The following is a 27,326-nucleotide window of genomic DNA, read 5'->3' on the forward strand; positions in this document are numbered from 1 at the left end:
TTCCCCCGTTAAAAAGAACAAACATTGAAGCCGGCCTTCCAAAACCCTTCCCCAAACACGCAACCTGAAAAGCAAACGGTACATTACAACCCGGTGTGCCTTTTGCCTGCGTATTGTGACTTCTTTCTTTACTCGGACTGATCCACGGGACAGGAAGACGGAGGGGGGGCCCCCCGCCTTTCCCGGACGGTCGCTGTTATAAACTTTTCTTCGCTTCTCCCCCCCCCCCGCCTAACCCCTCGAAGACATTAGGCACATACGTGCACAGATAGGTACAGAGGGGTTGACACCCAAAGGAAGAGAGACCTGACCGAGGAAAGCATCTTCTCCTCTCTTCTTGCTCTTCGATCCTCACTCCCCGGCCCGCTTACTTAGTACGGTCCTATCCTGTGAAGAGGTTTCTCCCCGCCGCCCGCCCGCTTGGCCCAGGGGAGCTTTGGGCTTGCGAGCCAGAGGAGGTGGAAGCGGCGGAGCTGGGCTGCCAGCCGCTCGGAGAGGAGCCGGACAAGCCCGGCCATGAGTCGCTGTCGCCAATCCTGGCGATTTCGCCGAACTTCCACCAAGCTCTGATCCGGGGTTGGGGTGGGGGGGAATGCGGCGCAGGGGCGAAGATGAGAAGAAGCCGGGTGCACCGCATGGTCTTGGCCACTTGCTTGGGCTCCTTGCTCCTGGTCATCTTCTACTTCCAGAGTAGCCTGAACCCGGGTAAGTTAAACATTGACCTCGGAGCCTCGTCCCCCGTCACCTTTTCCGGCGCCGTAAGCAGGAATGTTCTTTCAGGGGGGCAGCGCGCTCCCCCCCCCACCCCACCCTTCCTGACCCTAAATTGAAATAACGAAGAGACACCTCAAGCCTTTTCTCTCGAATTTTTTTTTATTTCTGGCGTTAAGTTCTCCTCCAGACACCAATATTTTAAGGTGGCCTCTCGGGAGACGCGCTCCGGGGCTTTCGCTGCAAAAAGGCTTCAGACGAAGCTTGTCCCGGAGGGGTTTCCTCTTACCTCCTCCTGCTTTAACCGAGACTCGGAGGCAGACGAGCAGACTTCCCCCGTTCGTCAGGCGGCAGAGCGTTAACCCGCTTTCTTGCGGTTAAATTAATTAACGAGCTTATTAGGGGCTTCGCTTTTGAAAGTATCATTGACAAATGGAGACAATAACGTTATTGCACGACCGGTACAGGCTACCGACTCTAGCTTTTGCACAGGTAGTCCTCGACTTACAACACACACAGTTCATTCGAAGTTACAACGGCACTGAAAAAAGCGAGTTGTGGCTGTTTTGCATATCTTACCATCTTGCGGCATCCTCATGGTTACATGATCAAAATTCGGGATGCTTAGCAACTGGTTTACATTTATGACTCTGGCATGCCCTGGAGCCATGCGGGTCACCTTTTGCAACCTTCTGACCAGCCAAAGTCGACCGGAGAAGCCAGAGTCACTTAGGTTTGTAACCGGGTTGCAAACTTAACAGCTGCAATGATTCACTTAACAACTGTGATTAAGAAATGTTATAAAATGAGGCAAAAATGACTCGCTTAGCAATATAAATTTTGGGCTCAGTTGTGGTTGTAAGTCGAGGACTACCTGTACTTGGATGTTAAATGGGTGTGATTTCTGAGAAGAGCTAGGAAGAGAGGAGTGGGCTCCAGGGCAGAGGGGAAAAAGATCACTGAGAGATGTCAAGCTGTGAAATACCTTTCAGTCTGCTGGCTTCAGTGAAAAGATTTTAGTGGTTTTATTTTCATGCTGAGACATGTGCCAGTAGGATTAATTGATTTTCAACAGGTAACTGAGTCAACATCTGGAGAAGAATTTCTGATACAAAATTGTGCTTAAGGAGTGTAGAAGTTTCCAGGTGGCTGGGATTCTTTGCAGAGAACGAGGAGGACAACAATATAGATAATAGCATAAGATCGTCTTAAAATCCCAATTAACTTTGTGACTTATTTCAAAGTGGTTTCAAGTTTAGATTTCTTGATTGTGTAGACATAAAGGACATGGAATGCAATTTGCACAGAATATATTGGAGGCTGATGGCCTTGAAAGATGTGAAGATAAGTCAAGGCTTCAATTTAACTGACTTCAGTTAAAGGAATGGGGGATGAAATCAGCTACCTTCACTATAGGCTTATAGACTTAACTTTTCTGAACTAACAGTTCATCTCAATATAGTGCAAATGAGTTCTAAGCAGCACTGGTAAGCAAGTACAAATTTACTGTGATTGGTAAGTAAGTAGAGTCACAGAAGTGACTCCAGGAGAACGCCTAAGATTGCATATTTTAGCGAAGTTCATTCGACTGGTGGTTGCACATTTTGACAGTGGAGTGTGACATACAGCTGCAAACTGAGGTGTGCTTAAAATTTTCCTTTGACATAAGTGACACCCAGAGTATCTGTAGTGGAGATAGAATTGGAACAGAAATCCAGCTATTCCTATATTGGCCTTAATTTCTTGGATTCTGAGCATTAACAAGCAAAATGACTTACATGAATGAGCCGCCTGCACTTTCTAAGGCCTGTCCTAAGAGTATGGCACTCCTCTTCACACAGAGATGATCTTATAGTTTTTAGCAACCACCATCCATTTACAATGTAATTTTTAACATCACTGTGACACTAATTTAATTAGCGGGAGGGAGGAATCTTGGATATGTTCACCGCCTTAAGTTATTTGTAAAAATAATAAAGGAGGGATACAAATAAAATCTTGGAGGTGAAGCAATACAGATGGGAAGGAACTGAAAATGCATAGAAGTGTTACACTCCAGACAGATACCTTTGTTGATCACATATGCCATGTTCTCTTCAGCTGCTCTGGACTCAATAGGTAATAACACCCGTGGTTTGCTGAGGCAGTGGGAATACTAAAGAGAAGATTCCCCGGAAAGAAAGCCCATTGAGAAACTCTCAAGTAGGAAAGCAGTTCCAGTTCTCTTCCTCTGTTCTTTTGATCCCTTACTTCTTCCCCAAAACTCATAGACATTCCCGTGGATCATCTAAGTGAGGCTGGCTGTGCACAAACTCAACTGAGTTTTCCAGATTCAAGAATGTGCGTAGAGTTACCTAATGGAGCTTGGAATAGGCTGACAGAAGCTTCTTTCACAGATGCTTGGCTTTAGCTGGATGGGGCTTGTGACACAAATAGAAGAAGTTGGAACTCACTCATATATTTATTTTCTGGACTCTGTCCATCCCTTCCTACTTTATATACTGAGAAAGATCTGTTGCATATAAAAATGCATTTTTCAATGGGACATAATAATATTCAACTTTGTATTTGTTCCATTAATTTAAGTAGAACTTAAGCACAGGTGCCACCTTCCCTACATGCCTATTTGGAAGTTCCATTCAGTTTGATGGGGATTATTCTTGAATATATGTTTAGGTTAGCAGGATGTATGAATTTCCTGCTGAAGACCAAACCCCATATAACTAAAATGAAGAGATTCAATGAATGAGAGAGCAACTCTTCCTTATGTAGCCATTGAAAAGAAAGGCAGTGTAGTTTATTTCCAGCTTAAAAATGCATGAGACTATATAGCCTTGGTATCAACGTTCTTGACTCCGATGGTATTTTCCACCATTATTCTTCGGTATCTATGACTTTGAATTAACAAGTTGATTGGCCTTCAAAAAGGTAGTTTATTCAAGGAGAAATCATGACAAAGCCTTTGGATGAAGACATGAATGAATTGCCGTTCATTTCGTTGATTCTTTTCTAAAGCAGAAATAACTTGGATTTCATGTATTGGCTGGGTTAGGAGTTCCAAAGTATTGGCAAGAGGTTATGAATTGGAAAAAAAAATTCTGTACAGCTCTAACAAATTAAAAGCCAAATCATTTCTATGCCAGTTAACTAGCAGATTGATCCACCTATTAATTCAATTCATGATTTGGATACTCATCCAAGCAGTGCCAAGCTTAGAGAAGCCATCCTTTCCCCTGCTCCCCCGCCTTCATTTTGGTTCTTGGAAGTATATTGTTTCTTCATTTTAGAAATGTCCATGTGACTCTTGTGAATCAAATATATGCCAGTATTTCTCAAGAACATCTTAGCAGTTGCCAGGATTATGCTGATGTTAGTGTTGACCTTTTTTTAGCACTGTGAATTGCAAGTAACATTTTGAGTATACTGTTTTAATGAGAAGAATATGCGACAAAGCGTAATTAACAACTTTCTAGCTTAGCAACAGAAATTTTGAGCTCAGTTGTGGCTTCAAGTCAAGGACTACTTGGTCTTGTGCTTTTCCAGAGCCTGCTAGATATTCACACTTCTTAACCTGAAACAGAATTTTTGAGAAGCCAGCTTTGGAGCCTCTAAACTTTGGTGGTATATCTGCTGTATTGTCCCACATCTGTATAGTGATGGTAAAAATGATCAACTAGGCCAGGGCTTTTCAACCTTTTCACCCACTGTACGACTTTTAGGATATGGCAACATCCGAGTACCACCAGTCACCTAGCAAGGTGTCAAAAACTTGATGACCAAAAAAAAAAAGGAAAAAAATGATGAAGTATAGGTAGTCCTCAACTTACAACAGTTTGCTTAGTGACTGTTCAAAGTTACAATGGCACTGAAAAAAGTGCCCCCCCCAAGCCACAACTGAGCAAGATGCCTGCCTGCCCGGCGGCGCTCTTCCTCCTGTCCGAGGTTTTCATTGTTGTGAGCATTTCTGTTGAAGATTGGCAGTGGGGGTAGGGTGGGGGTTGGTTTTTATTCCCCCCCCCCGCTGGGTGGTTGCAGCAGGTTTTGGTCACTTCACATGACCCTGGGACACTGTGACCATCATAAATATGAATCAGTTGCCAAGCATCTGAATGTAAATCACAAGCCCCTGGGGATGCTGCAACATTCCAGCTGATCGGCACTTCGTCTGGGCTCAGAAGCACCAGGATCAGTGCCAAGCTCCAGCTGGAGCCTGGCACTCATCCTGGCACTTCCGCTGAGCCCTGACAGCCCCAAAGAAGCGCTGATCCTGGCACTTCTACTGAGCCCTGACAGCCCTGCAGCTCCAGCCATCTCTTGCTCAGGCTTGTGCGGTGCTGCCACCGGTTCAGCTCATTCCCCTCCTTCACTACCACTTTTCTAGGATGGCCGCGTACCACCTGCCAGGTGCCAATGTACCACAGGTGGTACCTGTACCACTGGTTGAAAAGCCCTGACCCAGGCTAAGCCAACAGGCTATAAAGTGTTTATGGAAAAACTACAAGCAGTCTCCTTGTGGCTAATTCTCTGTCAATTATTTTATAGCCATCATGATCTCTTACAGACTTTTCTATGAATACATCTAACTGTTCCTAATGCCTTCCAAATTGGGGCCATCTTGGAGTGCTGAGTTCTAATTGTGCTTTGCAGTGTTCTTTCTTTTATATCAAGTCTCAGTTTCTGTTGGAGTGGTCATCCTAATCCTAATTGAAGTATCCAGGGAAAACTTTCCAATTTTTAATCCCTTTAAAATGAACTTTGAATGAACAAAATGACATGGTTTAAGAGAAGCACTCTTTTGAAAGAATTATCATTGGATGAATCTGATTTTAAGAATGCTTATAGATCCTATTCTTATATTTATCTATCCCGGTGCACCATTTAAGACATTACCCATGTAATCTCAATGGCTAAAACAATGATATAGTGATTATTAGGGATTGACAAAGGTTTGGAATAGGCTAAACTGGTATAAAAGGTGAAGCTTTACTTGTACAAGAATGTAGTTGCATTTATTTAATAAGGCTTTATTTACATGAGTTTACTCAGTTGATTTAATCCTGTCTTGTTTGCAGGAGCTTGTACTCCACCCTCAATGTTACACCACAGTACGTTACTGCAAATTTCTATGCCCTTGGACCAGTTGAACCTTTGTATTCCTAATCCTATTCCAACTGGAGGCCTCCAGTCTTTCTCATCCCGAGTAGTAGTAAGATGTATAGATGTCAAGTCTCAGAATTCTCAGCAATGATATTTCCAGTTGGGAAATTCTGCAAGTGAAGATTCACCCTCCCAAAGGCCGACTTGGCCATATCGTCTCACCCATAAAAGCTTTCTAGAGGAAGGACAATGTGGGTGGAGGTGTTTTTTGCTGTACTTGAGGGGAAGGGAGAGGAACAAGCTGAAAACACACAGTAGAACAGCGGCTCCCAGCCTTTTCTATACCCCGCCTCCCTAGAACGCTTCTGATATATTCTCGCACCCCTTCGAACAAAAGTTCGAAATAACAGCAACGAATTATGCATATACACTATAATTTTGAAAACCCAAGTTTTCGCACCCCCTGGAATATCGTCTCGCACTCCCAGGAGGTGCGAGCACACCTGGTTGGGAACCTCTGCAGTAGAAGATAGAGACAAAGGTATGGAAAGACAAGTTAGGAAAATGCCTATGCCACAGGTATTTGAAGAAGGAAGCATTTTCTTTGCTAATAGAAATATCTGAATCAGTGGAGGTAATAGAAATAAATGCTAAACACTTTACATTAAGGGCAAAACTAATCCAACTCATCCATTGATGCAAACAGTAGAACAAAAAAGGCATATTATACTGTTTTATAAGAGGACTATAGGGTGTACGGGATTCAACCATCAAAATGTTCTTTATTCTCCTTAAATATTAAACTGCTTTTAAAGAGCAGATATGCTTTCCCCTTCTACCTCACTCTAACTGTTAGGATTACAGGCTTGAAGAGGGTCACTGTCCTACTGAATGATATATCCAGCACAGAAGAGAGTTAGTCAGATGATAATGCTTATTGTTCTCTAGATCTAGTGTCTTGGTAGAAACACGCAAGGAGCAGTTTCCTTTTAGGACTCCTAAGGATACACGACCCCCATCCCACCCACACCAGGGATCTTCCAAAAGTGTGACCCATACTGTTTTCATCCCATACCCAGGCCTGAATCCTGATCAAAAGGATCCAGATAATCTGCTTCATCCAAGGTTCTCTGAAACTGCTACACAATCACCTTCTCAATCACCTCACCCCTAAAAGGATGAAATATAGTCCAGTATAGTAGGTTCCAGCTATGGCTTCTTGATGAAAAGGTGAGCCAAAGCCCTCTTAAGAGGCAAAGGAACAACTCCTCACTCCACAACCAATTAACCATTGCTAGAACCCATTCACATGACACCCCTGGGCTTCTTTCAGTAGCCAAGAGGGGCATGAATTGAAAGAGCAGGAAATTGAGATTGCAGTCCTTTGAAACCTATACACTTCCTTGGGTCCATTTTTTATTTAATATAATAAGAATTGTATTAATTTAAATATAAGACAGTAAATACCAAGAGGAAAAGAGAGGAAAGATTTAATGGAATAGTTTGAGATTGTACTAAAGATATTTGTATGTTATTGAAATATTGACCAACTCACCCACCATGTTGATTTTCAAATATTTAAATGTTATATATATACACACACACATGCACAAGCTGTAGATTTATTAATAAAACAAAAATCTATAAAGAAAGCCTTAGGTACTGTGTTAGTATTAGTATTGACATTGAACTCAGTAAATACACCTCAATGTGAATGAAATGCTATTAATTATAAACTGGACAGGCTCTTGCAGAGGAAGAATCTCCTTCAACCAAATTTTTTTTTATCTTCTGGAGCAGGCCCTAATACTCTTCCTTCTCTATATTGTGACATTGAAATGGCTTCTTCCTGAGAGATGCCCTCTCCTTAGCTACTAAAATTCATATTTTTAATATCCCAGAGCCCAGGAGCATGGGGAAAAGTTATAATTGGCAGACTTTTATTTACAGTCAAGGCCCAAAGTCTGAATCCTACAGAACTACTGGCTGAAAGTTTGCAAGAAATGGCTGCCCCTAGAGAACCTTTCCAAGCTATGCCTGCAGCCTGTTGAGCTAAAAGTTGCTTCAAAATTGCCTGACAACAAAGCCATTGTTTCTCCTTGAACATAGCTGCAAGGAGCCCCATATGAATAGGACCTCACAGAGGAAGATCCAAAGACTTTTAGCTAGCTGAAATAGAAAAGCTTTACCTGCCTTGGTTTCCCAACCCCCTTTGATACCAATTGTTGGGTTTTGGTTGGGTGGGGAGAAGCAACACAAGGTGTAAGACCTTTAAAATTACAGCAGAGGTAAAGAGTTAAAGTCTCCCTGCCTCTCCAGGCCCCTTTCTCCTGAGTCAGAGAGGTGGTGTAAGACTAAGGCAGAAGGCATTATTTTAAATCGTATCCAAGTCCCTAGAAGCTGTTATTAAGAGTTGACTGTGCTGTGGTTTTATAGATGTGGCTTCTGTTTAGCTAACACACAGCATATGAAGCAAAAAATGGAATTGTTACTCTACTTTGATGGTTGATGGGTTTAGATCTCAAGAAAATAACAGTTTTGTCCCTTTTAAATGTAAGCTAAGAATCATGCTTTTTAAAAATCAGGTATGTCCTTCCTAGTTTTCACAGCACTTACATTGTTTTTAGTTCTAATGGTTTTTGCAAGGACATAGTTTTCCCCTGCAATATTATTTCAGCGTGTCATAGCGTGATCAAGCTAATACTTAGTTATCTGAGATGATAATTTATGCTTGCAACTTTAGTTTCCTTGCAAACTTGGTACATAATCCCCCTCCATAAAACTGAAAAAAACTCTACATATGGCAAATTGACAGAATGATATCCTATTGGTTCTATACATTTGCTGTTGTAACAATATGATGTTTTAATGCTTACAGTTCTATGTGTAGTCTGATATGTAATGCACAACTTTCTCAACATTGTATTATTGAAGATCAGAAACTATTGTTTTGATCTGTTTTTTCACAAAAATAACATTTCATTGTTGGCTGCTGATTTACTGCTGATTTTGTGACCAGTCCAGTAACTGATCTTAATCTATCATTCATCTTAATGATTCAAAATTACACAGGGCCTTTTTGTGTGTGTGTATTTCAACACCCAAGAGACAGAATCTTTACATATATAAGGGCAAATAACATAACGTCTGCTTTAGTAATGGAATATGCAAAATGATTGGAGTTGTCAGTCCAGAACCTGGATCTCAAGTACCAGCTACACAAATGCAGCTGTAAATGAACTAATGTTCTTTATAAACATCATAATAAATGGACAAAGAACTGATATGGGCATAAAAGAAGGGATAATTCCATATTCACCACTTTGAATGCCCAGAGGAAAAGGAAGCAGATATCGGAATATCTAATTCTGCAGCATTTCTATTTTTCATAATATACCGTATTTTCCGGCGTATAAGACGACTGGGCGTATAAGACGACCCCCTACATTTCCTGTTAAATTATAGGGTTTGGGCTATACTCGCCGTATAAGACTACCCCTCTTCCAACGCACACCAAATAAAAATTAAAAAACATCAGATTTGATTTTAATATGGTAATTTTAATTCAAATGCTTATGACATGCAGGTACTTAGTAGGAAAACTGTCACTTATAAACATAAGGCTGTTTGTCATCAAACATGTAAACATAAAACAGTGCAAGTGGATTAAACTTTAATAATAATAATAATAATATAATAATAATAATAATAATAATAATAATAATAATAATAATAATAATAATAATAATAATAATATAATAAGTTGGAAGGGACCTTGGAGGTCATCTAGTCCAACCCCCTGCTAAGGCAGGAAACCCTAGACCATTTCAGACAAATGGCTGTCCAGTCTCTTCCTAAAAACTTCCAGTGTTGGAGCATTCACCACTTCTGGAGGCAGGTTGTTCCACTGGTTAATTGTTCTAACTGTCAGGAAGTTTCTCCTTAGTTCTAGGTTGCTTCTCTCCTTGACTAGTTTCCATCCATTGCTTCTTGTCCTGCTTTCAGGTGCTTTGGAGAATAGTTTGGCTCCCTCTTCTTTGTGGCAGCCCCTGAGATATTGGATCACTGCTATCGTGTCCCCCCTCACCCTTCTCTTCGTTAAACTACACGTACCCAATTCCAGCAACCCTTTTCCTATTTTCCTAATTCACTTTTTCACTTTTCCTAATTCACTCTAAAGCTTTCCCTGCGCAGAGCCTTAAGTAACCCCAGCTGCCTGCAATTAGTGCAGGTTCTCATCCCACCAGGCTCAAGGTTGAGTCAGCCTTCCATCATTCCGAGGTAGGTAAAATGAGGACTCAGATTGTTGGGAGCAATAAGCTGACTTTGTAATAATGCTGCTTGTGGGGGGGGGGGTGAAAGCTCTAATAGGCAGGCATGTACATAGAATGAAGGCTATTGCTAAGCACATTGATTTGTGCTTTAAATTGTAAGCCGCCCTGAGTCTTCGGAGAAGGGTGGGATATAAATGGGATTAAAAAAAAAAGACCAAATGGGAGATCTGCTCCAGGTTTTCCAGCCAGCCCGCCCAGTTCCTGAGTCAAATGTGTCCTTAGAGCTAAGCTGCTGCTCTGGCTATGCATTCCCCACCTGCCTTTCAAGTTGCTCTTGCATTCCCCACCTGCCTACAGCTGCTCTTCAACTTTAGAAGGAAAAAAGCCCAGACCCCAGCCTGTAAAAAATCACAGACTGCAGCTTCTACTCCAATTGGTCCCGCTTTCCCTGTGCAGACTAAATGGAAGATCCACTCCAGGTTTTCCAGCCAGCCCTGTCCCTAAAGTTTCAACACCCGGTATAAGACGACCCCTGACTTTTGAGAAGATTTTCATGGGTTAAAAAGTAGTCTTATACGCCGGAATCTACAGTAAATGTTACTAACCGTTTGATTGCAAATATCTCACATATCTCTTTAGATGGAGGAATTTCAGAAAAACAGCAGGAGTCTAAACTTGTTTGCTTTGAGACTAAATGTAGAAATTCAGCCAGTAGTTGGCTGGCTTTGTAAAATTTAGTGTTTACACATTTTGCAGGTTTCAGAATATTAGATACTTCTATTTCCTGTGAGAGTTATTTTTAAAAATATCACCTTCTCATCCTTTCCTCTCTTTCTGTCATGAAGAAGTTCCTCACTTCTGGGAAAATATAACAACTATTGTCTCTTGCCTTTTTGCAATTTTCTGTCTCTGTATTGTGCAAGTTACACATTTATTTAATTAATTTCAGCTCTGGGACTAGAAACACTAACTTCAGATTAAAAAAAAATGCAAGTGTCAACAGGGAAGGCTGATGCCACTTTTACAACACATGTTGATGACTTTTAGAAGATGAAATGAGAAGACAGTATTTTCCAAAGTTGATGGAATTCTATTATTGGTACCATCATTTTAGAATTTATAAATAACCACTCTGAGGCCTCTGGGACAAAAAGCAAAGGAAGGTGGTGAGAGGAACACCCATGCTGTATTCACATGACAGAATGTTAAGTTTGATCAAGACGTGCAGGTTGAATGTAGGTTGATCCCTCTTATTTAGGAGAGGGAAATCTTCATTTCCCCCAACAGTTATACAATCCTTGACCTATGACCACAATTTGGACCTGGAAAATTCATGATTAAGTGGTGCAGTCGTTAATCAAGGTATGTGATTGCACTCAATTTTATGACTTTTTTTGCCTTGGTTGTTAAGTGAATTACACATACAAATTCAAGTTAGAGTTAGGAACAGAATTTGTTTCTTAACCAGGCACTGCCTGTAACAAAAGCGGTTAGATCCCTTCCTTCATGGACTGTCTCCATCTGCAGTCCTCAACGTACAACCACAATTAAGCCCCAGATTTCTATTGCTAAGCAAGGCAGTTGTTAATAGCAATAGCACTTAGACTTATTTACCACTTCACAGTGCTTTACATCCCTCTCTAAGCAGTTTACAGAGTCAGCATATTGCCCCAGACAATCTGGGTCCTCAGAAAGAAAGGCTGAGTCAACCTTCAACCGGTCAGGATTGAACTCCTGGCTGTGGACAGAGTTTGCCTGCAATACTGCACTTAACCACTGTGCCACCATGGCTCTTAAGTGAGTTGCACCCCATAGTTGACTAGTTTTGCCATAGTTGTTAAGTGAACAATGTGGTCCTTAAGTGAATCTGGGGTCTCCCGTTGACTTTATTTGTTGGACGCCAGCTGGGAAAGTTACAAATGGTGATCACATAACCCCAGGACAGCGCAACAGTCATAAATACATGCCAGTTGCCAAGCTCCTATCGCATGACCATGGGCATGCTGTAACGGTCATGAAAACCAGTCATAAGTCACTCTATTTAGTGCAGTTGTAACTTCCAATGGTTAGTAAATGAATACCTATAAATTGAGGGCTACCTGTATTTAAATTTGTCTTAACTGCTGTAAGAAAAAGGAGAGAAAGACCACCTTGCTTACAGTCTTAAAGTCTTAAAGAATGTTTAGTATCCTCAGTTATAGAAGGGAACTGAGGAAAGCTACAGATTTGTTTTTATATTAAAAATGCTGGTGATCAAGTGGCAGGAGAGGAAACTTTATTTGGTAGGATTTGGTGGATGATTGGAAAACTGCTGGACATAAACTTTAGTTTTCTTTGAGAGTTCTGTTTTAGCACTGTTACTTGTGTTACTTGTTTTTGCTTGTGCATTTTTCCTCTCTGCACATTTTACTTGCAGGAGCTATTTGAACTGTGCTGTTTTGTTGCTGTGTTTGAGCTGGATTAAATCTTCTGAATATTCCCTTCTGCAATATTTTTTACACCTCCCAGACGTGGAAACCATTTGGTTGGCTCCAAATAGAAAAATGCCAGGAATGAACAGAAATCTATTTTATGTGTCCCTTGGTACTTATCCAGTTCAACCCATGTGATGCAGATTTGGAAAAAGAGGTTGTGGGTTCCACCTTAACTTCGGTTGTCCCATGTGGGTATGCTCTCCTCCGAAACACATCTGCCTGCTCCAGTTTCTTTCTGGCTGCAGGGAACAGCTGATCTTTTCTTTTGAGTGCATAGAACCAAACCAGTGTTAAATAGGTTGCCCTCAGGAGCTTTTCCATGCCCATCGGTTGTATCAAGAACCTGGCTCTTTCCTTAGCACTCCAGCCATTAGTGAGAGATGCTCCTTTTGTTGCTGTTAAGAAAGGCTTTATTATAAGCATATAGTCACTTTGTACCCTATGAGGTAATGTTGAAAACATAAAGAACGTAGAGAGGTAGTTTGATTTAGCGGTTAAGGCACCAGACTAGAAACTGGGAAAGAAGTATTAGCTATGTTCACCTCCTTGAGTTACTTATAAAAATAATAAAATGAAAGTAAAGGCAGTAACAATAGTAATAGGCACCTTGGGTGTGATCCCAAAAGAATTGGAGCATCACCTGAATACCATCGGCATAGACAAATTTGTCATCATTCAATTGCAAAGAGCAGCTTTACTCGGAACAATTCACCTGTGACGATATGTGTAACACCATCAAACATCCACATCTGTCTATCCCAGGTTCTTAGGGAGGACAATAGGCAGATTAAAGCTGTCTTGTTACAGGTATCCCTATAAAACGATGTCCCAGGTACCCTGAAGGCAAGCTCAGGGGGCATGAAAACCCTTCTGCAGAGCAGAGGGACAAGAGCGACCTTGATCTTGATTTGAAGAAAGTGATTCTCAAGTATAAGCCTTCACAGTGGCTATGTTTCATTATGAGACTATCTTGAAATTATGGCAAATTCTGGCTTACTGTTCAGAGGCAAACATGTTTCTTGATTTCTCCAAGGCATTAAAATAGTTGGCTTAAAGCTTCAGAACTGCCTCTGGCTTTTAAAAGTCACAGGGAAGACCCCCGAAATCTTTCCCAAAGAGTCTGATTATTAGATTTCCTCCACCTCCACCTCCTCCTCCTCCTCCTCCTCCTCCTCCTCCTCCTCCTCCTTTTCTTGACATAACTGCATTTAATTGATTTTATTTTACATGAATTAAATATAAATGAAATAAAGTCAAATGTACTTTCCATCCTGGCCCCATTACATCACTGTCATAGCTCCTACCTTTTATTTGAATGGAAAAAAATGACTTTATCAGAAACTATTCAAAAAAGATGTTTCCATTTCATCAGAAGCTGGGTTCCTATTTTCTCACATTTCCCCTGACAAATAAGAATCTGAAAACAGCATCTGCAACTGGTTTGTTTCTTTCGATTTAACAACCAAGTGGCAAGCAAGGATCCAGGTTTTAATATACAGTAAAATCTTGATGTTGTGAATCAAGTAGAAAAAAAGGGGATGGCATATTTAAGAGCTGGGATTTTTATTTTGGGTTCTTGATTGTTTGTTGCTTTTCCTGGATAATTTACCTACCTACTTAATTGCTTTCCAATTATATACCTTTTTTGTTTGCTGAAAATAGTCTAGGAATTGTGCTTCTCATTTTAATATTTGCTGCCATATATTTTCACACAGAGGTTAATATGAGGGCTACTTTAAAGCTTTGATCTGTCCAACTGAAGTAAGAATGGCTGTTTTTCCCAATATGGTTTTTGTATAATATTGTAGGGGATTCTATGTTACCATTTCCTCTATGGTTTTCTATCAGTTTGAATGTATGTTTATTGGGTATAGAAAAGGAATACTGTGATAGCTTAGTAATAGTATTTAGGCTTATATATCACCTCATAGCGTAATCATCTCGGCTATTTACAGTGTCACATTATTTGCATATAGCCCCCAACAATCTCATTTTACTGACCTCTGAAGGATGAGTCAACCTTAAGTCCCTTCAGGATCGAACTGCAGGCTATGGGCAGAGTTGATCAAATATATTGTGATAGTGGCAGTTGATCAAATACATTGCAGAATAAGTTTTCATAAGCCCATTTTGCAGATGCCAGAAACAGTCATGGAAGAGGGTACATACAGATTTTTTAAAGGACTGTGTTAAACTTTTGTAGATTTGCCAAGGAATCCTGGAAGAATGCTGAGTACAATGCTTAAATCTCTAGTTCCCTCAAAATCTGTCGTATTGGACTGAGTTATATTACTTTATTTTTATAAGCCTTTCCATTTCTTCTTCAGCAATGATGAAGTCTTAGCTTAAATAGAAATGAGTAAGATAAGTTGGAAAGATATGAAAAATTGTACTGTATCTCCATTCTTCCATTGTCTGGGAACTGTACCATGAACTGGAATTCATCAGTTCCAGATGTGGAATTGGCAGACAAACTAGAAACAAACCATTCAGGCACATGTTACCCTCTGAGAATGTCAAGTTTGAGCAATACATCAGAGGGTAAATCTATTTATTTGTTAATGTCTGTGACATTCCTGGAGCTAATTTATAATGTACAAAAGCAGTCATGTGAAACATTAGCACAGCCTGAGAATGGATAAATGGTCACATTTACTCCAGGAAAAGCTAAAGATTCATTAGGTCACTTTGAACACTATTTGCATGTTGTCATTTGAAGCAGTAGGTGACAAACCCTGTATAGTGTGGCTCCGTGAAACAAAGCATACATTGTGCCGTTACATCCCACATTGTACAGAGGATAGTACCATCCATTTATAATTCAACCATATTTTTCCATTGCTATTTCCCTTTTTTTTCTGTTTCTCTCATTGCACAAAGTCTATTTTGAGAAGGGCAGAAGAAGGATGCATTGTCCATAAATGTAGAGCTTCTTTGTGTTATTCTTCTATCATTTTGTTTGTTTGGTTTAACTATGGGGTCCTTGGTGCTCTCTGAGCTTGGTTTTTTCTTTACCCAACTAGCAAACATCATCAGTAGTAAAAGGGAGTGGGATTTGCTTTCTCTTTAAATACAAGTGGCTTGCCCTGTCAGTGTTGGTGGAAGTGTTCTTGGTGGTTCTTTGATAAGATTGTTGTTTACTGTTTCATTGTTTGTCTGATTTGGTAGTTTCTTAATTCAAGTATTGTTTACTGCTTGATAATTGATCTGGCATTAGTCCTGTTTGTTTTAAATAAGCATGGTTCTTATGCAGGAATATGCAGATGAATTTATCTGAGTTTATTACCCTTTTTGATGGATTTGTATTAAGATTTTGTTGCACATCTCATGTAAAATGAAATATTTAATATGAGATTCCTTTTCTTTCTTGTTCTTTCCTTCAGATAGGAAGCAGTTTAAAGCTCTTTTGTATTCTGAGTCAGTTTGTTTAAGAGGCTTTTGTAAAACAATCTTCCAGTTCTTTCTCAGGGATCCTAAGGAATTAAAGCAAAAAATGAAAACAAAATTGGAGTTCCACTCTATATGTAACTGTTGGTTAATCACCTATTTGCTCTCAGAACAATGCTGGACTTTGTCAAGCTTTAGTTAATAGAATTAAGTTCAGTCTAGTGTTACATCTTCTGTATTGGAACTTGGCAGGCTCTTATTATGCATGTCTGGATTTTTTCACTGCAGTATAAATGAAAATACCATTAAACATGGACTCGTCTTTGCTTGGGTTTTTTATGGGTGGGTGGGGCAAGCATTCAGGTTTCCAAATACCTGGTGGTGATGATTTCCAGAAAGTTTAATTAAGATAGGCTGCTTTGGGAATATGCTAATTCAGTATGTGGGTGGTGGATGAGCGGGTGTGTATGAATAATAACTTTTTCAGGCAGAAAATTAGAGATAGAGGTACAGCATCCAAGGCATCTGTAATCTAAAGGAGGAATGTCCATTTGAGCATCTCAGGACTTGGGTACTTCATTTCTCTTATTGTGGTTGAATATTACCATGTGACCTAAGCAGCTTGTTTGATGACACTGTAGGAGAAGAGCAACTGTTAAATAGGCATATATATTTCATTAACTGAAATTAGGTTATTTCAAATGCTCTGGCTTAATTGACTGTTATATAAGAGAGAATTAACTGAAGGTACCGTAGTTTATTTGTTTGCTTCTAATATTTTTAATCACAGTCAAGCTGGCTTCTTACTCCAAAGTTTTTTAAGAGAAACTACTTCTGTGCTGTGCACTGTGGCAAATACAGTACAACCTGTTACAACAAGCTAGGATTAACCCTTCCCAAAAACCCCAGAAACAATAAAAGTACAGCTGCAATCCTTTTCCTTCTCCACCCTTCTTATTCATTACCAATTATCCGACTCTATCGTTATGGAATTTCTAGGCTGTTTGAGAATATATTTTGGCAGTTGAGGCTGTTAATCCCAGATAATCTTTGTATAGATTGATTCTATTTTAATTCCTTCACAATTCCTTTTAAATTGAATAAAATAAGAAAATAATTAGAATTTCATAGAGGCCAAGTTCAGAGCAAACAAATGAAGCCCAGGCAACCTCAGGTCAATCCCGGGCTAATCCTGGATAATGTTGATGCTTAATCATAGGATTTTGTGCCTTGTGAGATTGATAGAATGATTGTTAAGGAGAGAACTGGGATGGCTATTGGACAGCTTCTGAGCAGAGTGAGACATTAATAAGGGTCTTTTTTTGTGCAGAAATTTGGCTTTAAAATTGGTGGAAAGTCAAACAGTCTTTATTCTTCTGAAAGTCTCACAAAACCAACAAGGGGATTAAGGGTAGTCTGATGCTCTGTCCAACCAGAAACATTTTTTTAAAAAAACAAACAATCTATGGCTTCTCTAATTGTTAAGCTATATAGTCTTTTGCTTGCAAATATTTAACAATCTAAAAATAGTGAGAAAAATGTGTGTAGAAAAGAATATTTAAAATATGCCCTATTTATCCTTTGATAAAAGGCAGATCCAGGCAGCTACTAAAATTCTGTTCTTTCTCATCTAATATGAAGAAAGAACAGAAATAGCCCTGAGCCACAATAATAGCAGTATCTGAAGAATTAAAGTCAGGCTAAGTAAAATCAGAATGGGATTAAGTTTGCATCTTCCTTACATAGCTGCAGGAGCAGCATTACAGTCACTATGAAGCATGCTAGAATTTTTTCCCCCTAATTGAAATTTTCCCAAACTCATTTGAATATAGTAGGATCAGCTACTTTTGCACCAATGTATGTATGTATTATGTATGTATGTATGTATGCATGTGTCTTTGTGTTCCATATGGTTGCACAGCATATGCAGAGGGCAGCCATTATGCAACAGAATAGATTTGCATGACTCTAACCATATCCAGGTATTCCATTCTTTTAGAATTACAGTGTAATTCTCAATCAAACTGTCTAGATTTTTGGTTAGACATTTCTTCTTCTTTATTATACGTAGGTTAGTTATTGGTGGGAAAAAGAGCATGCATGCTTAAAGTGGCTGGACAGACCACTCAAGACAGCTGGTAACCTTAACACGTTTATTAGAACAGAGCAACAGGTAACAGGAGCACTTGGCTATTTATAGTCTGGCGCCGGTCGTTCGGTCCAATCACTGGCCGGTCTTTTTCCCGCTTCTCTTCTCCAATCAGCTTTGCGGTACGTTTGACAGTTCGGTTCCTCGTGCTGGCGGCTTCTGTTGCTTTGACAGCCGAGAGCTGTCAACTAGTGCGCCTGCGTGAGCCGGGAGTTTTGACAGCTGTCAAAACTCCCTCGTGTTCAGCTGTCAACGTTTTACCTCATGTTCGGCTGTCAAATGCTTAACCTTACGAACCACTAATGTTAACACATTAACTGCACTATATAACTGAACTATATACATATAATACACCCCTTACCCTTCCCCTGGTTCGTTTCCACCCCCGTGTGTTTGTTTGTTACTTCCTTCCCACTCGTAGTCCCGTAAGTATGCTGGTGCTTTCCGCAATCGGCTGGATCATCGCGGGGGAGTCTCATTTCCGGGTTCTGGTTCCTCTTGAGGTTGTAGTGGCTGTGCCTCTTCGGCAGGTGGGATACTTGGTATGAAGGAAGGTAAAAGGGGTTGTTGAGGTGGTGGGGGTGTAATTTGTGGTTTGCGGATACGTAGTTGATCGACGTGCCGGCGTAATTGGCCTTGTGAGTCTGAATGAATTAAGTATGAGACGGGACCGGTTTGTTTTATTATAACCCCCTGAATCCACTTTTGGTTGCTGGTGTAATTCCGTGCCCAGATGGTTTGGCCTGGAGAGAAGGTTCGTGGTAATGGTGTTGGGGGTTCTTGGTGGTTTGATGTTCTATCAGGGTGCAGACGGTCTAATCTCGTTATTAGTCTCCTGCCCCATCGTAGCTCAGCTGGCGTTTTTCCGGTGGTGGTGCCCGGTGTGGTGTGTTGGGCTAGGAGAAATTGACTAAGCCGCTGGTGCCAGTTCCCTTTTATGAACTTATTAAGTGCTTCTTTAGTGGACCTTACCATAATTTCTGCCATCCCAATGGCGCTGACGTCACCAGTCTAATACAGTTCCTCGAAGCGAACATCTGAAATTCACGAGAAGTGAATTGTGGGCCATTATCAGAAACTATGACGTCTGGAAGGCCATGTGTTGCGAAAACTTTTCTAAGTGCTTGTATAGTGGAGTATGATGTAATTTTATTTAGGGGAATCACTTCGAGCCATTTAGAAAAACTGTCAACTATTATTAAGAAATTCTGCCCTCGTATCGGTCCCGCAAAATCTAGGTGGATGCGGGACCAAGGATTTTTTGTCGTTTCCCATCTATGAACTGGGGCGTGGGGTGGCTCGCTTCTCGTTAGTTGGCAAGTATAACATCCCCCTACGTGTTGTTCTATGTCCTTGTCAATCCCAGGCCACCATACATAGCTTCTTGCAAGAAGCTTCATTTTGACCATCCCTGGGTGTCCCTCGTGAAGGGTTTTTAATGTTTGTTGTATGTTTGTGTGTGGTATCACCACCCTGTTTCCCCATAATAGGCAGCCTAAGTGTGAGGTTAGTTCTAATTGTTTGGAAAAAAATGGACGGAACCTTTCCTCTGGGCATTTGTGTGGCCATCCGGTTGTGACCCATCGCAGGACCCTGCTGAGAGTGTTATCCTTAACGGAGTTGTCAGCAATGATTTTTGCTGTGAGGGGGCATTCTGGTAATTCATTGATAGCCAGTATGTCACCGGCGGGGGCTGGGTCTGGGTCGTAGCGCTGTATTGGAAGCCTGCTTAAACAGTCTGCATGTCCTAGTTCCCTGCCTGGCTTGTATATCAATCTGTAAGAATATGCTGATAAAAAGGTTGACCAGCGCAGGATTCTAGGGGATAGTATTTGGGGGGTTGTTTTATTCCAGGTAAAGATGCCTAATAGGGGTTTGTGGTCTGTGAAGATAGTGAAGGGTCTGCCGTACAAATAGTCATGAAATTTTTTAACCCCGGCAACGATGGCCAGAGCCTCCCTATCAATTTGAGCGTAATTCCTTTCTGTTTTAGTTAGTGTCCGGGAATAGAATGCGATGGGTCTTTGAGAGTCGTCCTGGTCTAGGTGGCTCAAGACGGCTCCTATTCCATATGGAGATGCATCGCACGCGATGCAGACAGGGGCGTCCTCTTTGAATAAGGTGACAGTGGAGCTTTTGCAAATGATGTTTTTAAGTGACTGGAAACTATTCTCGTGTACTTTTGTCCAGGTCCAGGGACTGCCCTTGTCTAATAATCTATGAAGCGGTTCAGCAATTGTAGCCTTGTGGGGCAGAAAGGCGTGATAAAAATTTAATAGTCCTAAAAACGCCTGAAGTTCTTGTTTGTTTTTGGGGCTGGGGGCTGCTTGAATAGCTTTTAGTTTGTCATTGGTAGGGTGGATGCCTTGGGCATCGATTTTGTACCCGAGGAATTCCGTAGACGGAACTCCTATAGAGCACTTTTCTCTCTTTAGTTTAAATCCGGCAGTTCTGAACCGGTCTAGTACAGCTGACAGCCTGTCAGCTAAAATGGCTTCTGTTTCTCCGGCGATGAGTACATCGTCAAAATAAGGAGAAACCCCGGGGATTCCTTTTAAAGTTTTTTCCATGATACTTTGAAATATGCCTGGGGCTGCCGAAATGCCAAATTGCAGTCTTGTCACTTTAAATGCTCCGCGGTGGGTGACAATTGTCTGGGCGACCGCAGTGTCATCTGTCACAGGCAATTGCAAATACGCCTGCGTGAGGTCTAATTTCGCAAAAATGGCGCCTGAGCGAATAGAAGCTAGGACATCCCTTACTGCTGGAATGGGGTAAGAATGGGCATCGAGCGCTAAGTTCAGGGTCCCTTTATAGTCAGCGCATATTCTAATTTGCCCATTTGGTTTTACTGGTGTTACGATGGGGGTTTCCCAGCTGCCCCCGTCAGTAGGTACTAAAACCCCCAGCTTGACGAGGCGTTCCAGTTCATCCTCAATTTTTTGTTTGAGGGCGAAGGGGACCCTCCTGGCCCTGATTTTGACAGGTTGTATGGCGGGGTTCAAGTTAAGGGTGATGGGCGGACCTGTATATTTGCCTAAAGAACCGTCAAAAACGTCTGCATATTTTCTGCAGACAGCCTCGAGGTTAGACGTTTGCACCGTGTTGACGCCAGTAATGGCGATTCCTAAGGGGTTAAACCAATTTAACCCTATTAGATTAGTGTGATTTCCGCGGGTGACTATTACTTCTAGGGGTCCCTTGAACTCTTTGTACTCCACCCAGACCTTTGCTTTACCCTTAAGCTGAATCGGTGTTTTCTGGTAGTCTGCTAATTGAACCTGAGGAGGTTCTAACGGTATTGTTTTTTTACTGTGCCGGCAGACTTCCCTAAACGTCTTAAACGAAATTAGTGTTACAGCTGAGCCTGAATCCACCTCCATGTCACAAATGACTCCTTGCAGCTTAGTTTTAATTTTTACCTTAGGGCTCAAATTGTGCACCCTGTCAATTGCCTCTATTAACACTTCTGGGGTTTTTCCCTTACTGGCTCGGAAGGTGATCGTACCTGGGGGGGTAGCCTCCACTTCATGCAGATTGTCACGGGGACGGCTCCGGCAGACGGGTTTGATGTGGCCGGTGTTGCCACAGTTGTGGCATTTAGCGCTTCTAAACCGGCAATTGGCCCGGGCATGGTTGCCCCCACAACTGGCACAGACGTTGCGTTGTTCACTTTGAACTGGCGCGAAGTTTCTTGGTTTGGAATGGTCGTGGGTGTCACCTCGTCTGTTTTGCCTTCTCTCCATACGGCGTTGTATGGCGTCAGTGTCGGTCAAGTCTATGGACTCTTCGTCGCTGAAAGATGCTTCGTCCTGATGGACGCTGCCCTGGGGTTCCATTGCTGTTCGGTTGAGGGACTTCTTGTGGTTGTCCTCATATGCCAAGATCTCCCGTGAGACCTGGGCAAGCGTCATCTCAGGTTTTGACGTGAGTTTCTTCCTGAGGCGTTCGTCTCTCAGGCCGATGACCACCTGGTCCCGGATCCGCTCTTCTAAATCAGGAAAGTTGCAGCTCCGCGCAGCGTGCCGGACTCCTGCGATGAAGTCGTTCGCAGCTTCATCCGGCCGCTGTCTTCGCTGGGCGAACTGTACTCGCCAGTACAGTTCCGAGCGGGCCGGCATGTAGTGCTTGCTAAGCCGGTCGATGAGCTCGGCATATGGGACCTCGGTGATCGGCATGGGGCTGAATAGCCCGACAGCAGCGTCGTAGACGGGTGGCCCGCTGATGTATAGAAGGGCTGCTGCTTTGGCTCTGTCATCCGTGATTTTGCTGACGAGGAGGAACCCCTCGACCTGCCCCAGGTGCGACTCCCATCGCTCGGGGTGGTGAGTGTCGAATTCCCTCACTCGTCCGAAATTTGCCATGCTGTCAAGGTTCGGTGGTCTGCTTCACGGTGGAAGTTAAAACTTCCAGTGACTTAGCTCGGTTGGCCGGAACTGCCTTCCTGGCCGTGACTTCAGCTCGGGAAGCGGATCCCACCTTCGTCGCCAGTAAAGTGGCTGGACAGACCACTCAAGACAGCTGGTAACCTTAACACGTTTATTAGAACAGAGCAACAGGTAACAGGAGCACTTGGCTATTTATAGTCTGGCGCCGGTCGTTCGGTCCAATCACTGGCCGGTCTTTTTCCCGCTTCTCTTCTCCTCCAATCAGCTTTGCGGTACGTTTGACAGTTCGGTTCCTCGTGCTGGCGGCTTGTGTTGCTTTGACAGCCGAGAGCTGTCAACTAGTGCGCCTGCGTGAGCCGGGAGTTTTGACAGCTGTCAAAACTCCCTCGTGTTCAGCTGTCAACGTTTTACCTCATGTTCGGCTGTCAAATGCTTAACCTTACGAACCACTAATGTTAACACATTAACTGCACTATATAACTGAACTATATACATATAATACAATGCTAGAATTGTGAATGGTTAAATTTAGGGCTTGTGCATTTTTTGATCCAACTAAATTAAAAAGATTTTTCAGACATGCACTAATACTAGTACAGCATTAACAGGAAATACTCAGTTCTGGAACTGAGTCACTTAAGCAAATGTATCTTGACTATAAACTTGACAACTGTCCTCAGATTCTCAAAGCACAAATAGGAAGCAGTAAAGATGCAAAATCTGTGAACCAGCTCAATGCATTACAATAACGATATGCATTGAGAGCTCTGTGCTTGTTTTAGTAGACATACAAGCACCAATACCTGCTAGCCTTTTCATACTTTTCAGCTTTCTTGCCAGCTTCCTTAGCTTTATTATGGAGAAGAAAGACTGATTCTCCATTTGGAAGAAACAAAAATAGTTATTTTGGAAAGCAGGATCATCGGACTTCCAGGGAAGCAATTAACAGACTGAAGACGGTTCCGAAAAGTAGAGCTGATGGTCACAGCGGAATGTAGAGCTGGTAATTAGAGTGGAAATTCCTCTTCAGACAAGCGAGATTTGAGATTGCCCACAAGTGCTCCAGACAGTTGCTCCTTATCAGGAAGCTATCAGGCAGTAGTCTCTGGTGGGTTTAGAGATCTGAAGACAAGGGAATAAACCACTTTGTTCAAACTGTGTTTGGTGCCATGATCCTCATTTGGGACTGAGATCTGAATCTGAAGAAGCTGCTGCAGCTGAAACTGTGGAATGTTAGCCTCGGGAGGCACCAAGTCAAGAGCCACAAGGCTGATCAAGCATAGGTGCCACCTGTACAGCTGAGACAGTCAGATGAGGATGACATAAGCCTCCCAGTCTCTGCACCTAGCAAGTACTTTACTTACTTTACTTTACTTTTATTAAATTTGTATACTGCCCTTCTCCTGAAGGACTCAGGGCGGTTAACAGGGCATATATAAATAACAATACAAAAATTAAAAAGGAATTAAACAAGTGCCCAATTAAAAATTACAATAACAATAAAAGACCCATTAAAAACCCTAACGTTCCCCATCAGGCCAGACCAGCTAGTTCAAATAAGTGGGTCTTCAGACCGCGCCGGAAGGAGCGAAGGTCCGATGCCATCCGGAGCTCAACCGGCAGTTGGTTCCATAGTGCCGGGGCGCCCACAGAGAAGGCCCTCCCCCTGGGGGCCACCAGTTGACATTCCCTGACCGGAGGCACCCTGAGGAGGCCCTCTCTGTGGGAACGCACAGGGCGGAGGGGAGTTGACGCCGGCAGCAGGTGGTCCTCGAGGTACCCCGGACCCATGCCATGTAAGGACTTGAAGATCATAACCAAAACCTTGAATCTCACCTGGAAGACAACTGGTAACCAATGTAGCTCGCGGAGCAAAGGTGTAACATGGGAGTACCGGGAAACTCCCAAGACAACTCTTGCGGCCGCATTCTGTACCAGTTGGAGCCTCCGAGTGGTCTTCAAGGGAAGCCCCATGTAAAGAGCATTGCAGTAGTCCAGGCGAGAGGTCACGAGCGCATGAGTGACCGTACACAGGGCATCCCGGTCCAGATAGGGCCGCAACTGGCGCACCAGGCGAACCTGGGCGAAAGTAGAGAAGAGAGCAAAGTTGTTCCATGAGGCTACTTGCTAAGCAACAGAATACATTTCTTGATGGAATTGCAGCTGGCTGCAGCTGATTTAAGAGGCAACCCTGACCCATGTTCTCCTATATAATATATATAGGATCAATGGTTGGGGGAGGTTACTCTCTTTTTTTACTGAATTTTGCCCACCCCAATGCCCCCAAATGTGTTGAACTATAGATCCCCTCCTTCCAAGTAGTATAGCTATCCCTGGATGAAAAACCTGTGAGAATAGTAGAAATTACGGTCTTCACACATCAGAGGGCCAGTTTGGTATGTGGTTAAGGTGATGGCCAGGAGACTGTGAGTTCTAGTTCCATCTTAGGCATGAATACTGGCTGTCACTCTCTCTGAGCCTAACCTCCTCATCGGGTTGTTGTGGGGAAAATAGTAAGAAAAACTATTAGATATGTTAGCTTTTAGTTACTGACAAAGAAATAAAGGTGGTGTAAGGACCCATTTCAACTAACCACCCAGGAAAACAGAACTCTTGAAACAGGCATTGTCTCAAAAGGATATTTTTTATTAGGGATCAGTGACAGTAGGGAAGTCAAGGCGAGATCTGGGGAAAATCCCGCACAGTATAGTTAAGCTAGCAATATTCCCACCAAAGTCATAATGTCCATTTGAAATTCAGCCAATCCACAGGTGGTATGATGTGTGGGTAATTAGCACAGTTGGTGGCATCTCAAGGTCTTCTCCAGCTTTCATTTCTCTGTAACTGTCTCCCTGATAAGGGAGACACATTCCTTTCTCAAGGATAGAGGCAGAAGAGTGAAAATAGAAAGCGAAAGTCATCCCAAGCTCCCCCTCCTCCCAGCAGAATGGCAAGGAAAACACAGAGGTTTTGGGGACCTGACAGGTGGGGAAAAATCTAATAAAATATGGATGACACCCAATGGAGGAGAATTGACCTAACTTATTCTTCATCTAGAAATACTACTTTCTTTTTCCCAGACCACTAACTGCCTTAACTTCTAAGTCCCTGTTGCCCATTCTCACCAGTGAAGTTAACAGTTTGTCCTTGTAGTAATACTTACTTCTACCCATTTGCACCCAAAACACATTTCTGTACCACGTCTGCTATATTTTATTTTAAAAAGAAAAATATTTAGAGGCCACTTCCAGTAGCAAAATAGCCCACCAATGCATCTTCAGATAATTGACATAAACTGTAATTGATAATACACTTCAAACTACTTGGCTCTTGCTAACCCCCAGCCTAATTCAATGTTAAGATCCAGCAAATGTCTTCTGCTGAAAATATCAGTTGGCAATTAACAATTACCTCAACAATCCAAATCTATTTATAACATTGTTATAGAAAACATCTGCTCAGGCTCTCCTAGGGCCTCTGTTGTAATGCTATAGATGAAGACATCTATTTGCAATTTATGTATTTGTATTTAATGTCTTATTTCATGCTTCTCCCAGCTAACCTGCTTTTTTTTGCTGTGAGGTTTTGGGTGATTTAAGTATCTCTGCTGATCTTATAGAGCAGGGGTCTTCAAACTTGGCCCTTTTATGACTTGTGGACTTCAACTCCCAGAATTGCTCAGCCAGGCACGCTAGCTGAGGAATTCTGGAAGTTGAAGTCCACAAGTCATAAAAGGGCCAAGTTTGAAGACCCGTTATAGAGGAATGAGGATTTGAACCAGAGTTTTCATGGTGTCAGTTCAACCAAGCAGTACCTCTGTGTGTGTGTGTGTGTGTGTGCGTGCACACACACACACACACGCACATGCAAATAGATTAATGAGACATAAACAGTACCTTGAATTGTGTCCCATCCCAACTGGCAACCCAATGTAGCCCCTGTTTAGAGAACATTCTGCTGTACTGGATTTCCTCAGTGAGAAAGTGGATGGACCAGTTCTCTACTATCTGTAGCTTTCAATAATTTATTAGAGTAGCTCATACATTATTAGCATTCCTTCCTCTTCATTTCCCTGTTTATATACAGTCTTCTTCTGTTGGACTTGTTATTTGCTATTTTCATTGAAAATCATTTAAAAACAATACTTAATAAATTCTTAATAAATAAATTATTAACAAATACTTAATACTCTTCCCCACAAATGAATTTTCACTCCCTTTTCCTGGGTAGTAGAGTATGAACCAATTAATCATCAAATCTATAGAAGTATGCTTGATCAGAAATATGATTTCATAGTCAGGGACACATAAGCCAGGAAGCAACTCTGCTAATTTTTTTTACCATCTGTAGGATCTCCAGGAATTCAGAAGAAGCCAAGCTATTTCTAGGCAGGGGAGAGTTGGCAATGGGAAGGATGAACTAGAGAGGAGTTCCTTCAATGGAGTATATGTAACTGTTTTTCTTTAATAAAGTTAACAAGGAAATAGTTTGTGAGAGAAGGAACATTTTGTGGTCAATAAAGTAGAACTTCTAATTCCAAATGCTGTTTTATTATTCATATGTCCATTATATATATATATATATATATATATATATATATATATATATATATATATATATATATATATATATATATATATATATATATATATATATATATATATATATATATATATATATATATATATATATATATATATATATATATATATATATATATATATATATATATTATATTGCTGCTCAGTGCAGCTCAAACTTTATTTGATTCAAACTTGCACAGCTTTCATATCCAGTTGCCTATGCCTTCAGTGACTTCTGAATTGGAAGTGAATTTGTGTTTATT

General features: G+C 41.7%; 1 protein-coding gene across 1 annotated transcript in view; it reads left to right on the top strand.

Annotated features, from left to right (window-relative positions):
- Positions 1–464: 464 nt before the first annotated feature.
- CHST13 (carbohydrate sulfotransferase 13) overlaps positions 465–27,326 on the top strand; it is a 48,921-nt gene continuing 22,059 nt past the window's right edge. Inside the window, exon 1 of the mRNA XM_081316339.1 lies at positions 465–705. Coding sequence (XP_081172465.1) covers positions 612–705 — 94 coding nt within the window. The 5' untranslated portion in view covers positions 465–611. The remainder of the gene's footprint in view (positions 706–27,326) is intronic.

This window comes from Vipera berus, assembly GCF_964194415.1.
Source record: "Vipera berus genome assembly, chromosome: 2".
Lineage (NCBI taxonomy): Eukaryota > Metazoa > Chordata > Lepidosauria > Squamata > Viperidae > Vipera > Vipera berus.